Genomic DNA, 17,007 nt, shown 5'->3' on the forward strand with positions numbered 1-17,007 from the left:
ATATGTGCTAGTCTATAATTTTTTTGTAAATGGCATTTTCTGTAAAAACGGCCCCTACAAGAGACAAGGAGAAGGGTGTTTTATCTACAAACCCTATAACATCAACCTAGCCTACTACCTACAAATGCCAAAGCAATTGTATATCCCTTTTTTTACGATGTTTGTATAGTTGACTTCAGACACTTCAAAATATATATCTAAGTTTTATATCTACATACCCTATAGCACTAACCTCCCCTCTTATCTACAAATGCTAAAGCGGTCATATATCCCTCTTTCTACAATGTTTGTATAGTTGACTTCACCCACTTTAGAATATATATCCAAGTTTTAAATCTCTTTATGAATAATTATAAATGTTTTGTCTTTTTTATAAATTTCATCCGAGTCTCCTTTATATGATGACACTAATTTCAAAATCTTATCAAATAAGTATGCCTCCTACTTAGTAGAATTCCCACGAGGAATTCAAGGCTTTTAAAACCAAAAAAATCTTAAACCTATACATGGATAAATTGATTTTTTTTTATAACAAATAGATTAAACCACAATGTTTTATGCCAATTGGTTTTGGCCTGCTCAAAGGGCAGGGTCCATAGAGTTGCCTTCCATTTTCTTCAAGCTAAAAATGCAATTTATTTATTCTTGAGTGTCCATGGGTTCTTGAGTGGAAATAGTGGGCTCAAGTTTAGGATCCATACAAAACACTGGAAGCTAGTTTAATGATAACCCAAATAGTGCACCATAGCTCTGGTTTTGTTGGCATTGTGTTTGTTGACCACTGCATGTTGCAAAAGGGGTGTAAAAAAAAGTCTCATCACACTTCAAGATTGGTACCTTGACACCTCTGTTGAACCACCTTGGAGATCCATGCTGGTTTGCAAGTAGTAGAAGAGTAGGGCCAAGGTAGGCTAGGCCTTTGTACGAACCACAAAACATACACACAATAGATCACTTGCAAAACCATCAAATTGCATGTCGACATATCATTATAGCCCTAGCAGCAATAAGAAGCTTCACGACTTGACTCTTGTGCATCCCCCATGCAAACAACAAGGCTCAAATGGGTTCCAAAGAAGCATCAAAGTAAGCCTTCAAAAAATCCCTACAACCTTCCATCAAGCAAACAACAGACGAGCTTCAAAGACAATTACATTGCTTAGAATAGGAAGCCTCGCCAATAGATGCCAATAAGCAAATTGCTTATACCCACATCTTGCACATCATAAATTTTTCCATGCATTGACTATGTATGCATAATAGGGCTACATTACACAGCCTCCATAGGCACAAATTTTAATTACCCATGCACAGCACATACCCTTGGCAATACCCTTTTGTCAAGGAGGACTCCAAATAGGAGGGGGGAGGCATTCTAAATGCGGACCTGATACTATGAATATTAGAGCACAATGTTTTGTGGGTTGCATTTAATTTTTGCGCTTGATTGTGATGATTTTTTGACAAAATTTAGAGTATATGCCCTCATTATAGCGTTACAAGAGAAGTACGGGGACAAAAGCCATATATGAGCCCCTAGGGATATGTGTATAGTGTACATAGTGTTTAGAATTCTATTAGAATGATTTTTCTTTTTGGTTGAGTTGATTTCTAGTTTTATTTAGTTGTTTTTAGAGATTTCTTGAGAAAAACAAGAAAAAATCCACAATCGAGATGAAGAAAAGACTGAAGAGATGTCGATTCGTACAAAGCGAGGAAGGTCCAAGAAAATGATGAAACTTCACGACGCATTTCTCAAAATCCATATGCACAATGGGTAATGTCAGAGGTAAGAAAAGAATGTTGATCCAGCCTTCAACAACAACGTAAGGCCGAAAATGACTGAGAATGGTCATCAAACTCCTGGGTGGCGTACAAGGACAAAGAATGTTGGTGATGCAACTAAACAAAAGCACCCATCCAGTGTAAAGTTGCCATCAGAAATTTCATGTGATTGCCAGGCCGTATACAGGAAGTAGATTTTTATACTATAAATCTTCTATATTGTATGTGACTTAATGAAGCCTAGCAAATAAAGGGACTAACAATATCGACAAGAACAAAAGGGGCAAAAATGATGGTTTAGTCATCTATCGTGATAGACGTCTTGCACAAGCAACCAGGGGTCAAGACAAATTTTGATCATCATCATTGGTTCTACATGTGTTTGGTAGCAAGAAGATGCCAACGATATCCATCAATCGTTTTTTAGATTGAAATCCAAAAAGTTAGCTTGGAAAGCCAAATACAAGTCCAAATCAAGCCAAAATTTGTCAGGAGGTTATGAATAGACAATACAAGCTAAGGGTCTAACCCCTAGCCAAAGATGCATTTTTTTTCAAATATGAAGCCATGATAGCCACTTACATACCCTGTACATCATGTATATGAGTTTTGGGGGCAAATGGAGAATGTTAGATCATAGATGGTCAACTATCGAGAATGATGTTGGATAAGGCCCTTTTGAAGCAAGTGACTAACTTGGGGAATTAACTGGGGTTTGTTGGGCTTTAATTAATACATGTATCAAGTAGAAGTAGTATAATGGTTTACACAACACACAAATGCTAATTGTGGCAAATGTGCAGGGTTACATATCTTGTCCTTGATGAGGCGGATCGAATGTTAGACATGGGTTTTGAACCTCAGATGAGAAAAATTATCTCCCAGATTCATCCTGATATACATACTTTGTATTGAATTGCAAGTTGGCTTAAAGAAGTTGAAGGTCTAGCCAGTCATTTCTACAAAATCCTTACAAAGTTTTCATTGATTCTATAGATTGTAGAAGTTGTTTATGAAAACGAGAGATACTCAAAATTGACAACTTTACTGGAGCGAGTGATAATTGGAGCTTTATCTATCCATGATGATAAGAGTAAAGCTGAACGAGATTGAGTTCTTTTTGTATTTAGATTTGGCACTAGCCCTATAATGACAACAATAGATATTGCATCTCGGGGCTTGGATGTGAAGGACATATATACAGTTTGTCATCAATTATGATTTTCATGGATCATAGTTCTTGTTGTGGTTTGACAAAAGTACAAGCATCAGAGAAAACAAAAGAAAAAACAACAACAAAGACCGCACCAACATTGATAACTAGGTCATGTCAGGGACGACATGAATTTTTCGGGGGGAGTGTTGACCTGTGGGTCAACAGCACGACATAACTCAACAAAGCTTTATTTTTTGAGAGTTATGAAATGTTGTGGATTATGGTTAAAAACATCATTTGTAATGAGTAGTTGCAGAAGCCAGGGTGCAATGGAACTCTAAGATTGTACATACAAAGCCATTTTACCCCTTGAACTCTATGTTAGGTTTAACTTATGGTAGCTTAGTGTATAAGGTACCTAGGTCATTTTGTAAAGATAACTTTTTCATAATCATAGTTTTAAGTTGCCATCAACTGTGTGTGAAAGAGAAAGAGAGAGAGCTTGAGCGTCATCCTGGTGCTACTCCCCGCTCGTTAACATCACATTGGAGATCCAAGTGCACCATTGTGATAGGCATTGGCAAGAGCTGCGCATCAACGCCAAGAATTCCTCGCAGAACAGAGTAAATATACTTGCACATCTACGAGCTATTTGTGGTCGCAAGTATATCAATTAATGTCTATTTTCTGCGTGCAAGTAGTCATTAGAATCGTGGCAACATAAGATATGCATAGGTGCTCATAGATTTTAATTTCGGGGACTTCCAAATTTTGTTCTATCTTCATACACATTTTTTGTAGATGGGTTTAAAGTGAGCGTTTTTGAGTGTAGAGGCTTTGGGATAGGTGGTGTGATTTGCTCCCGCAACATTGGCAACCACCTATGAGATCTCAAGATAGAGCTTAGATGGCAATATAAATAGCTAGAGCTAGTATCACGAATATGAGGGGCTAGTTATCCTTCAACATAGGATGCAATGGTTCATGAAATGGGCCTCCCTTTATAGTGCTATGATTGCATGGTAGTTATGTGTGTGTGTGTGGCATGTGTGGTATTGACTATGACAACCCACCATCTACGCCCCACTTGCCACTCTCTACCAACCATCGACCACCGGCCCATCGAGCCATAATACTAAGGCATGTACATATGGCCTAGTATTGCAAAGAATATTCTAGGAATATTTCTTCAAAAATTTCCTTAGGAACATCAGTCCCAAACCCCTACCTAGAGAGGGATGGCCCCTATTCAAGACTTCTCGTCATGCCCTAGCCCCCAAGGTTGGGGATCTTGAACTAGCTTCATACCATCTACGATCACAAATAAAGACCTCATCAACTTGCAAGCTAATCCACCAAATATATGTGCACTATTGGCTTCTCCTCATATGGGGGCATTCCAAACTATACAACATACATTATGGTGGGCGAAACTGATAGATGGGCATTGTAGGTATACTAACATGAACATTTTCCATCATGCTTTGCCACCATATTCCATCTCGCATGATCTTCTTATGAGTGATTATAGTGGAGAAATTCCCTCCAAAACTCCCAATACAAGCCTTAATGAGAATCTGCATTTTAGCTTGAATTGATACACATCTCCTTGGAAGTAATGGTACATGAGAAATTACTTCCAAGTTTGGTTGGCAAAGTACTAGTTTTGTGCTAATAGCTCCCTTCAATGACTAAAAGGTTGCTTCACATTTGAGGGACCAAATATGATTAGCAACTTTTTTGGTTAGTTCATATAACAATAAATATTTTGCTACAAAAATATGAATAAATATCTTGTAGAAGTTAGCATATCCTAAAAAAAGCTTAATTCAAAAACATTTGTAGGTGCTCTGGCTTGCTGGACACTCTTGATTTTGTCCAGCCATTTTAATGTCATTTTAGGAAACTATGTGGCCCAATAGATTCCCCTTCCATACCATAAATATTGAGTTAAAATGGTTCAAACATATTCTCTTCTCTTTGCACCTCTTAAAAATCATTTTCAAAAATAACAAATGCATGGCTTCAAATAAGAATATTGTAAATTTGTCCACAAATACGACAAAGAACTTATGCAATATTTCATTGAAAATATTCATCATACACCTTTCAATTGTGGCTACGGCATTAGATAATCGAAATGGAATGACTAAGTACATGAATCTACCCATTTAGTGATGGATGTTATCTTGACTTTGTCTTTTGGAGCTATGTTTAACTAATTATAGCCACTCTACCCATCCAAAAAGAAGCCATGTGGCCTAGAAGTTGTCCTTTCCATACCATAAATATAGACTTAAAAGGGTTCATACAGATTCTCATCTCTCTGCACCTCTCAAAACCTTTTCTAGAAATAACAAATACAAATCTTCAAATGAGAATATACTGAACTCATCTACAAATATGGACAGAAAAATTATGTAGAAATTTACTAAATGTCCATCATATAACTTTGAAACATGGATTGGACATTACATAATATAAATAGCATGACTAAGTACATGAAGCTCCCCACTTAGTGATAACGATTGTCTTAGATTTGACTTTTGGAGCTATTTTTAACTAATTATACCCACTACATCCATCTAGAAAGCTATTCATTTCATGCTTGGCTATCTCATCTAACATCATGTCTAGAAATGGTAGAGGAAATGAATATTTAATTGTTTGAGCATTCAAATTCCTATAATCTACACAAACTCTGAGTTTATCATTCTTTTTTGGTACCACCGCAATAGAAAACAACTAGTCATTGCTTACTACTTCTACGATGAATCCGGGTTTTCGAAGGTTGTTGATCTCTTCTTTGAACTTCTTTGCATAATTGGGGTTTATCCTAACTGGTTAAACATTGGATTTCAATGGTATTTGATATTGGAAAACATTTGGATCTATTCCCTTTAGGTGTGTGTGTTCCCATGTGAAGGCATCTCTATACTTGTGAAAAAGCTATCTACTTTTCTAATTGACTGTTGGATTCATATGTTTACCGATCTTGATGATTTTTAAGTCTGTTCCTATTCTTAAATTCCATACTTCAACTTCTTGATAATCTCTGGCAATAATCAATTAGAGGTCTACCTTCCTTCCTTCTAGCCAATGACTATGCCTATTTTTTCATCCTTATCCCAACAACATATTTGTTGTGGAAAGTATTTAAACTAGTTGGTACAAGACATATTTCAAATGATGATTGACCACTCCCTTCTAGTGCATACGCATTTTGATTTCTAAATTCCATGTTAGTCTATCTGCACTGGACATTCCTAGTGTCACTGGTCTTTTTTGAAGATGTACCAAAGTCTAAACTGGTTATTCTTGATGCCTGATTCATTTCATCCTTTGAGGCTCTATGATCCATGTAAACCAATCTTTTTTCCCCGATTCAATTTTTTAAAGTTTTGAGGATAATGTTGTTATTGTTCTAGGGCCCTTTTTTGATCTAGAAGGACTACGTGTAGATGAAAGATCCTCAATAGGATGCTTCTCCGAAAGGTGATTCACATTATGTTATTAACGCCTTTTAAATGGACCATCAGGCTTGTTTTGTGTGTGTGTGTGTGTGTGTGTGTGTGTGTGTGTGTGTGTGTGTGTGTGTGTGTGTGTGTGTGTGTGTGTGTGTGTGTGTGTGTGTGTGTGTGTGTGTATGTGTGTGTGTGTGTGTGTGTGTTGGAGAGAGAGAGAGAGAGAGAGAGAGAGAGAGAGAGAGAGATTTGCTCATAATTGACATGACCATTGTCATCATTGGGAAGTTAACCATTGCTACAATCATCATGCTTGTGTGAGAGTCCTTGGATCATCTTTCTTGTGGTTATCATTCCTTTGATATTCATCATTGTTTCATGTTTTCATTTTATTTCAGTACTTTGTTAACATGTACATTAATTATGTCTATCGTGAGCTCCATTATCAATTCTTATGCATCCTATCATCGTGTTGGCCATAGACTATACTTCCGACGTGAATCTCTTTAGACTAAAAAACTTATTTTGACAAAGAGATCAAAGAAAAAACCATCCTTTGATTAGATTCTAGGCTGATTGGTTCTTCTTGCATGTAGGGGGTCACACAAAAATGGATGATGATTGTAAACAATTATTGAAAGATTCATTGTGGGTGTTGTTGGAGAGGACGAGAATCATGTCAAAGTAGCAAGGTCAGAGTAGACAAAGGCAAAGAGAAAATTAATGATGGATGCATTTTGTGGCTTACAAGGGTGTGTGTGTGAGTCTTGAGTAGGCATTGTATGGCTTTTCAAAAAAATGGGTGCACACTCATGTCATGCAAGCTACAACATGCTATAGTCTTTTGGCACCTAGCAAAAACCACTGCATATGAAATGTCTAGGTAGAGGGACTGAGGTGGTTTGTGCACTTGAGTGGTTGTCATGCAAAGGGAGACAATAGCCAAGTGGTGGGAGGCATGTAGTGGGTGGTCCATGGTAAGAAGATGATAGTCAAGAAGGACGATAGTGGTGGAAAATCTACATGGTGGCTGGCATAAAGAGAGGTCAACGTTGCTACCCCTTAACCATCTTAAATGGTTGGTGGGAATCACTGTCAAGAACCTTAGTATCCCCTTGGTTTACTTCAGACAACACTCTTGTTGGTTTAGTAGATGGTGCACCTACTACATGGTTTGCATTGGCTATTATTTACCATGCACTGCATGGTTGGGAGGTTGTTATGGCATGTGTGCCAGTGTAGTTCACTACTACGAGTCATAACTTTCTCCATAGGTTGCCTTTTCATGCAAGCTGAAAGTCATTAGACCCGATTGTTTTGATGGCAGTGATTGCTATTGGTGCCCTTGTAGTGTCAGAGCTCTCATTTTTCACTTTGTTGGCATTGTACTGACAAAGCTTGCTTGCATTAACAACATGAGTCACTTGCGTTGATATGTTGTTGTCCAAAGCCTATGCATATATTGAAAAACTTCAACTTGAAAGCAAACCTCATAAAAGAGGGTTTCCCTTCTTGATTGCTCTCTCTATATTGCAACAATGGCAATTATACTCTAGTCAATGATGGCACATCATCTAGCCATTTATTGCCCTTAGTGAGTAGCCCTTCTATTGGGTCTAATTATGCATGCGGGACTGCCACTTACAACTCAGTCATTTTGCGAGAACCATTTTTGATCAAAATTCGGGCAATAAACGTGTGGGCAGACACATTCTTCTACTCACACACCTTTTTGCACTCTTAGAGGGTTGAAGACCTTTGTTGCTTGTTTATTCACTTTTCTTGTAGGATATTTTGAGGCATGAGGTTATCAAGTTTTTTGTGGTTTGGAGCAAGGTTCTATTGGTCGTTAATGAATATTACTTGCCGCATGTGTCCGATGTAAGTCAAGGTGGCCTTAAGGGAAACATGCACCAAGATGTATGCACGATAAGGTGTACCCACTTCCAACAATTTCCCCTAGCATAACTACCAAAATATAGTCTATTTTTGACACTATTATGTATATTTGACTTTCTTGCACGTACTTTGAAGAGGCAAGATTTGGTGGCCACACAAAACACATAGTGTTAAACACTATGGAAAGTTTTGATCTTCTCCAAACCAAAATGGAAATTTTAATGTGCAAGGGCTACTCTGGTTCAGCCTATTATGCCTGTCATAACATTGTGACCTTGAAGAACAAATACCTATATCTTTATATGGACTTCTTTGCATAAATTTCCCTTTTTCACATCAATTAGTCACTTGATAAGCAATTAACTTGATTTTTTGATAATTTTTGGGTCTCTATGTAGTTATTATGTATTTTTCTTCGTTAGAATTACTATTTACAAAAGCAATAATTTTTACATAAGATATATAATGATGTATATATTATTTTTCAAGATCCAACGATCATTTGATAGATTATAACAAGAACATTGTGACTATGCAAAAACATGATTTTTTTGGGTTCATTTGTTTAAGATCTAGCTCAAAAAATAACAAAGACTGCTTAGAGGATCTGACATAGTATTTTTTTAAAATCTAATAAATAATGTACATTGCCACTCATTTTGATTTTCATGCATCTTATGACTCTTACCATAAGGTCCTCATGGGAAAAAAATTTGAGTCAATTTGAGTTCTGTTTTAATTTTTTCACTTGCACAATTTGTCACTGTGCCTCAGTAGTGGGTTCTGGCTTGAAGCTCTCTTCCAATTGTAGTATATCCGTAGGAGGAATTGAAAGAATTCAAGCAATGGTGCAGTAACAATAGTTTTATTGGTTTCCTTTGGGACCCACTTCTTCCAGATTATTGTTTGTTTCGTTGATTCTCCTCGTTTGAGAACCCATACTTGTTCCTGCTTTGTTTGTGTTTGAAGAGACTTCTTTGGATCCACCTTGTCTTTATGTGAGTCTTCAACGGTCTTTGTTTAGACCTTGTACGCTTGGGTGAGGATAAGATTCAGACTTTGGGAGTTGATACTTTAATCATTTTGGAATCCAAATAAACTCATGATCTCTTTGTGCTTGAATCAACTTCTTTGGAACCCAAATCTGAGTTGTAAAAGCTTCCGACTTTGTGATTTTCTTAGCTGTTCTTGGACACTTCAATTGTTCTCCTTTTGGTGTTGGATCTTGTGGTTTTTCATCAGAGATCTTCATCTTCTTTATCCATACCTGTTTTTGGCCGAGCTGGATCTTTTGGTATCCATATTTGTCAAACTTTTTGGTTCTTACTTGTTGTTCTTTGCTCTTGGCCTTGCTTGGTTGTTGTGATTGTGATAACCTGAGTTTCTGATAGGGGATGTCATAAGAATCATCACTATTGCTGCTATCCAGCAAGGTTGCATTCTAGCACTTTCCCTTTGTGGTTTGGGTGGTTATGGAAAGTTACTGTTTGTTTGCTCTTGCATTCCTGTTTCTGGGAGGGCTTTTCTAGCCAATTGATTAGCGTGTTGTTACCTTGTTGACATGGTTGTGTTCTTCTTGGTTGGGTCTTTTCTTCCTGTATGGGAGCCACATATGAGGATGCTTGTTGTAGTTGCGTTTTCACTGGAGATTTTGGAATCCACTTTTGATGCACTTTATTCTCTTAGGGGTGACATCGGTTCTTGGGTCTTTGATCTAGATAATTATAAAACCGTGCATTTGTTAAAGTGCCATTTGTGTTACCTACTGGGTTGTCTAGATTTCCATTGTCAGCATCTTCTTGAAGCTCCAAGTGTTCTACAAAGTCATAGAACTTGTCTTCTTCTTCATCCTCTGATTCACGATATTCCTTTGTTTAATATTCAGCTTGAGAACCTGTTGATGCTTGGTTCTCTTCATTTTCCTAGATCACACTCACTACAAAGTATAAAACAACATCATAGCCATCTTTATCATAGAACTTTGTTGTTGGAACGTCTTCAATACTGCACACATCCAAAGTGGCCAAGATGTGTCCCCATTCAAGTGGCTTTAATGCTTCTTCACAAAATGGTTCTGGGATATAACCTTTATCTTTGGTCGCCCTTTCTAGGATACATTTCTCTCGCTTTAAGTTTCCACATTGCAAAGCTCCACATGTCCATAGTTCTTTATGCTTACCTAGCTATGCTAGAAGTGTTAATCCTGCTATAGTAGCGGAATCAAACTCCTTCGCAGGGGTTCTCGTCATGTCCTTGTAACTATGGTCCTTGTAACTATGGTTCTCATCATGTCCTTGTAACTATGGTCCTTCAAGTTTATCTTTGTTGTGGTTTCCATATGTCTCAGGTAGATATGGTCATAACCCCAATCATAGACCATTTTCAGTCGTCGCATGAATGGTCTTCCTAGAACGATATCATAGTTGTTCTTCTTGCCAAAGTCAACAATAGCAAGGGTGTGCTCATACTCAATGCCACAAGAAGTAACAACTAATTTTTCTAACAATCTTATGTGCCTTTTTGTGTGTCCGTCTACAAGCTGCAGTTTCATCCTGGTAGCCCTCACTATTGGTTTTTCACATTTTTTCCAGATCTCTTTGTTGCAATGGCAACACCGACTCCACTGTCAAGGATTGCCATGGTTTTACACCTTGGAATTCCACAGGAAGAGTGGTGTTCCCATCTTCTCCCTCATAGTACTCGTTTACCTTGTATAATGGCACTAGCCTAGTGTTTAATTGAGGCATTTCCAGCTCTTTGATCCCTTCTTCAATTTGAGTCATTAGTTTTTTAACATCAAATTTCTATAGGCATTTTCACACGGTAGTCCACATATTTGGTCTTATTCTAAGAAACTCGGATAACATTATCGTAGGTGACTGGTGTCGACAAAATGTCTATTAGCCCTTTTGAATCGATGACCTTGTTGGAAGACAATCTCTGTGATGGGACTGTAATAACATCTGACTTGGCCTTGTGCTCTCTCGTAGAGGAAGATAGTGTTCTTAGTGAATGGGGTTGATTGTCTATAGAGTGTACAGATCCCTTGTCTCCCCAATATGATTGCACTTTTAGATTCATTTGAGATCCAATCTCAATTTCCTCTATTGGTGAAAGAGAAACTCCTCTTCCATCACCCGTCTGGTTTACTCGTCTTCTTAGCTCACTCGCTTCTTTGGCCTCTCTGACTTGTTTCCACAATTTTTCAAGAACATCTATTTCTTTACAACTCTCAGCTATAGCTATCTGAAATACCTTGGAAGAGTTATCCGTGGTATTCAACACTATCCTTGGCTCTGATGTTGGGTCCTTGAGCTTTGGTCCATGTTTGTGACTGGAATTTAGCTCTTTTTGTTCTTGGTTTGGTGGGATTATTGGCGTAGGTGGGACAAGCATCATACCCTCAGGTTTTCCAACTGGTGGTTCTAGTAAAGCTTGGGCTGTTTGAATCATTTTTTAACACTTTTCAAGCCTTTCCTTTTTCAGTTCCACATATAGATATGTCATCCACCCTTGTTCTTGGGTTTTGTTGTTTATGATCTGTGTGAGGAGGGCATCTTATGGATCATTAACCTTCTTGACCAATATTGATCCTCCTGAACTAGCACTTCTTGGTTTTCTTTCCATCGATGGTTCTTCTGGAGGTTGAGACATCTGCTTAAGAGAAGGTGCAACCGCTTCCTCATGTTGTCTTATCTTCTCTTTAGCTTGGGTAAGCTCCTCAACTAGGGATTTATGCTCTTGTTCCCTACATGCTTTCATCCTAGCCTTTCTATTTTTCCAACTATTCTGTTTCCTCTTGGTTTTGTGACTAGGTGCATCGGTCTTTGGTTCATCCATCTCTGGACTTGCGTCAGTTTTTGTTTTCTCTTTTGATGGGTTCTCATCAGCTTCCTTTTGATCTTGTGCTCTCGTGACTACTTGAATTGGTACGACGTTTTTGTTTTGCAAGCTACTTGGTAGCTAAACCATTCTTGAGACATTTGTTGTGATTTTTTTGACTCGGTTAGGGTTTTTTGGACACAGTCGACGATCACGTGAATGACTCCACAATCAAGACAATAGGAGTTTACTTATGTGATCTCCGTATGAGATAATAGGGTTTTTTGGACAATCAAGGATCACATGAATGACTCCACAATCAAGACAATAGTCATTTACTTATGTGATCTCCTGTCTGAGGATATTATTTGACCAAGTGGTTGTCACAGCTTTTGTGACAATCTATCTCTAATCGAAGAGCTTCTTCATGCAATTCCTCTTGGCTGTAAAGTGGCTTTAACCTAGCTAAGCCCCTATTAAAAAACAATGAACCTCAATGTCCTTTCATCCATCTCATACCTTCTTTCTTCAAGTCGAAACGCAAGAGGTGGAGGTTGTATCGATGGAAAGGGGGAAGTGGGAAAACCACCAGCACATAAACTCGATGTCTCTATATAGCTCAGTGATCTCACAGCACCCCTATCCCCTAGCAAACACACAACATGATACGCAATCTGCAAACAATTACTGTCCAAGCCTGATCCCGCCCAACCCTGACTAGATAGATCCGATTGCAAAGTAGGTTCAGATAGCCTCCATCTATAACATTGTAGAGCAACATGTGACATATAGGCAGTCCAATAACAATCGACACTCAAATTCCTATCCAATCATTCACATACCCCCGTTTATCTTCAAGCTTGCAGCCTTATACACATCAACATCCATATAGAAAGCGCATATACACCATCGCCTTTGGAGATACACATATACTAGACCAATAGATAACAGAAAGAAAGGATTGATAACTTCGTGGATAGATGTAACCAATATCAGGTAGACAAAAACTTCCAAAGAGGGTGTACAATGATGGATCCTCATACAGACCACCATCCTAGTTTGATTGCTTGGCTCACTTTTTGGTGGCTCATAACAATACACCTTAGCTCCCACAGGCTGCTCTCGACCTTCCTTTCTTTTCACATGCCGTCTCAATAGATGGCGCACCCTGTGATATGGCCGCCCCTTCAGGCCCTCTCGCGTTCTCCTCCTCTGCAGCCCACTTCTCAAGGTGGTCCTCTAGCGGCCCTTCTCAGGCCCTCCCCTTGTCCTAGCTCTCGACCATGCCACCTCCACACTGCAGCGCTGCTCTACTCACGCCACCCTTCCTGCCCCGTCACCTTGGCGATTCCCATGCAACCTCCGGCTCCTCCTTTAATCACGCTGCCCTGCAACACCTTCCTCTACGGAGCTCCTTCACCCCCAGCTGCCTCACTCTTCCCCGCTTCAAGCCATAACTGCAGCCCGCCCTTTGGCAACTCTCACACCTATGGTCGGCCACCCTCTTCACTGGCGGCTCCTCCAGGCTACTGCCTTTGCAGCCATGCCAACACCACACAGGCTCTCGGCCTTGCTGTGCAAGGAGGTCGCCCCCCTTTGGCCAATAGCGACCTCGCTATTGGTCGCCTTCCCTTCTGCAAGAACTGACTTGACTCCCTCCTTCACGTCTGCCTTTGTATCCCCGGCATCCCTTTCTATCCTTCTCGTCCTCATGCATGCCCAAGTGGTGGCTTCTCCTCATGCAACCCATCCAGGTGGCTGCCCTTCCCCTGCATAGCGAGCTCGTCGGCTGCAGTCGACAGAAATATGTTTTTCTTTTATTATTTTAAAGTAAAGCTTTTGGGCTTGACCCCCATGCACACGCCGCAATCGTCGTCTTCGATTGTCGATCAAGAAAACCTCCATCGGGACATCCCTTTGCATAGCCTTGACTTCTCAGGTCCCATTGTCTCATAAAACACCTTAATGTGGCTCACCGCTCCGGGAAGCACACAGCCGTTATGAGGACCAACGAACTGTGCCGCAATCTGATAGAACTCTTTTCGGACAATGTATCCCGGATGAAAAGCATCACACCGAGAATGGCCTGGCTACCATGGCCGTTGACAAACTGGAGCCGAGCTACTAGCCCTCGACTTTTAAGAATTCAAAGAGGTTCGAAACCGTCGGAATGGTGCCCTCATTTTGCAACATTATAGCATGAACGGATAGAGGTACCCATCAATCATCTCAATACCTTTGAGCCTCTTGATCAATGGTGTCGAAAGCCATTTGAGCCCTGCCATATGCCATATCTGACATACACATCCTGGCCAGTAGTGTGTCCTGCAGACATCCCGCACAAAATCCCATATCACAAACTTGATGGTACTTGCATCCAGCATTCCTTGTCCCATTTCCAAGCTTGTGATATCTATACTTGCTCCTGCCTTCTGCAATAGCAAAAACCCTCACAAATCCTGCTAGCAAATGCTCCATCCTGATGTACCTGGCCCCTAGCACCATCAAATACCTGCTCAAGGTCTTTGCCATTTGCCTGCAAACTGGCATGACTCGACTTCCTGTACTTCCATAGATCGACATAGTTTGGCTGTACTATCATTGCCCACCCCCTCGTTGAGCATTCATGCTCAACCATAGTATTATTTAGGTAAAATAAGTCTGTATAGAGAGAATGATATAACATAGAGCTATAGACTGCATAAGAAAAATGATAGTGGCTATATAGATAGGATATATATAGAGAGAAAGGTGTCTACTATTGCATCACCCTCCAAGGTCAAATGGAAAGATCACAGCTTCCCCAATCATAGTGTAGGCTCCACCTGGATAAAAAAACAGAGCACTGGCCGTGGCCATCCACCTGTAAAGCATGTATCTTCAAGTCTTCCTTTGCACCTGTAGGCCAATAGACAGGCCATCCTTCCAGCTCTTCATAGCATCAAGCTTCATCACCCTAAATCCATAATCCTTCATGCCAACCATAAGCATGCTTTTGCTCACTTGAAGAACCTGTACCATAAACTGCTATCATACCATCCGCTATAGAACCATCTATATTATCATTTCCATCACATGAGCATTGAAACTTGCATAGTACTCCTTGCAAAACAAAGTGCAACAACATAGCTATCAAAAGCATAGCATGAAGCAACAATACCCTACCATTTGCCTCCACCTGCTGCATAGCCAAGCAAACCTGATCCCTTTGCATACCTGCATCCAAACCCTCTGTAAATGGCTCTAAGGCTAACTTTTCATACTCGAGAACATGACCTGCTAGAGCGACAACCTGTTCCAATACCTCATCACCTACAAGGCTGGCGGCACCTTCCTCTTTGCATGGAGCCTCGCTCTCATAGGCTGCACCTATACCAGTTTCCATAGAGTCATCTGCCGGAGCTAACTCTCCACGGCTACACACCAACTCCAAAACTTCAAATCACACCTCAACATGCTCACCAAGGCAAGGTTGCCCCACCCCCTGCATAGAAAAATCAACTTGATCTACCACTGTTTCTGCTTCTAGCTCCTGCAAGTCATTCTCAAACAACTGCTCTCCAATCAAACTGGATGCACAATCCAACCATATCGCTTCCTCCAATAGGGACTCACCATCACACGACACAAGAGATGGCTGCTCAGCTGGCAGATTCACACAAGACATTTCCACACTTGCACTATGCTTCTCCTCGACCTTCAAATGGCTGGCAGGCAACTCACATACATCTTTTTCCACTTCATCTACATGAAAAACATTATAAGTTTTGTATCTAGAAGTCATGGACTCCGTCTCCCACATGCTATCTGTGTCCAAACTGCTGTTGGAGCTATGAGAACTGTCGGACTCCTCTTTTGCACTTGTCAATTCTTGGACCACTACTGCCTTCCTCATAATTGCCAGCTCTGGAACTGGCATCTCTTCTTGAAAAACCTTTACGGCCTCACTCTCTTGAGGAAGAAAACTAGTTGGCACTATGAATATACCCCTCTGTATCGTTTGAGACCTGGTTGGCACTTCTTCTACCTCTTCTAGCCTAACATTAGCGTCATGTGCTTTGATCACATTCATATCAAAAAATGAGGAGCTTTTACCTCTTGATGCTCTCTAATCTGTCTAGGCCTGGGTCCACTAGCTGCCATGATGGTAGACTGTAGTAATCCTGTCTCCATCTTCTTCTTCATCTTTCGGCTCTTTGCTCTGGCAACTCGGACAGCCTCATCAAAGGTCCTTGGATCTTCATACTCCACCCTCTCACCAACATAGGGATGTAAGCAAGATAGAAACCTTTCGAGCTTCAAATATCCTGCATTGGTTGCTTGGGTAGCAACCACCAAATCCCCCCAATAAGCTTCAAATTTATCAACAAAAGCATCAAAATTTGCACTTACGTCCTGCTGCAAGCCTTTGATCTTCACATCTGCCTCCGAAGCCGACACCACCTTTCTATACCTTTGTAGAAATTGCTCGCGAAATCTGATCCAGTTCTGCTTGTGCAAATCTTCTAAGCCATCAAACCAAACTTTTGCTTTACCTCGCAACACCAAAGGTAGAGTTTGGAGCTTTGCTTCATCAGCTGGCATCTGCAATACTGTCAGCATAAACAACTCAAAATCGGCAAGCCAATCATCTGCATCCTCATCTCCTTTGAACACTGGCCCAAACTCCTGCTTCATCTTGACTCACGAACACTTGGTCAGGAAGCAATCAGTGGATCCTCAATGGGGGCACCACAAGATGAAAAGGGGGAAGTGGGAAAACCACCAGCACATAAACTCGATGCCTCTATATAGCTCAGTGATCTCACAACACCCCTATCCCCTAGCAAACACACAACATGATACGCAATCTGCAAACAATTACTGTCCAAGCCCGATCCC

General features: G+C 40.2%; 2 protein-coding genes and 1 pseudogene across 2 annotated transcripts; 1 reads left to right on the plus strand and 2 right to left on the minus strand.

The window, feature by feature from the left end:
* Window positions 1–12,877: 12,877 nt before the first annotated feature.
* LOC147416733 (uncharacterized) lies at window positions 12,878–13,806 on the plus strand. Its single transcript, XM_086508110.1, has one exon. It carries the CDS (start codon window positions 13,285–13,287, stop codon window positions 13,771–13,773), a length of 489 nt encoding a protein of 162 aa, XP_086364236.1. The 5' UTR covers window positions 12,878–13,284; the 3' UTR covers window positions 13,774–13,806.
* A 1,276-nt stretch (window positions 13,807–15,082) lies between these two features.
* On the minus strand, window positions 15,083–15,616 carry LOC147416734 (uncharacterized; annotated as a pseudogene).
* A 578-nt stretch (window positions 15,617–16,194) lies between these two features.
* On the minus strand, window positions 16,195–16,803 carry LOC147416735 (uncharacterized). The gene has a single exon (XM_086508111.1). The coding sequence runs from the start codon at window positions 16,801–16,803 to the stop codon at window positions 16,195–16,197; it is 609 nt and encodes a 202-aa protein (XP_086364237.1).
* Between the last annotated feature and the right edge of the window lie 204 nt (window positions 16,804–17,007).

This window comes from Adiantum capillus-veneris, unplaced genomic scaffold (assembly GCF_014529385.1).
Source record: "Adiantum capillus-veneris isolate H3 unplaced genomic scaffold, ASM1452938v2 Hic_scaffold_545, whole genome shotgun sequence".
Classification (NCBI taxonomy): Eukaryota; Viridiplantae; Streptophyta; class Polypodiopsida; order Polypodiales; family Pteridaceae; genus Adiantum; species Adiantum capillus-veneris.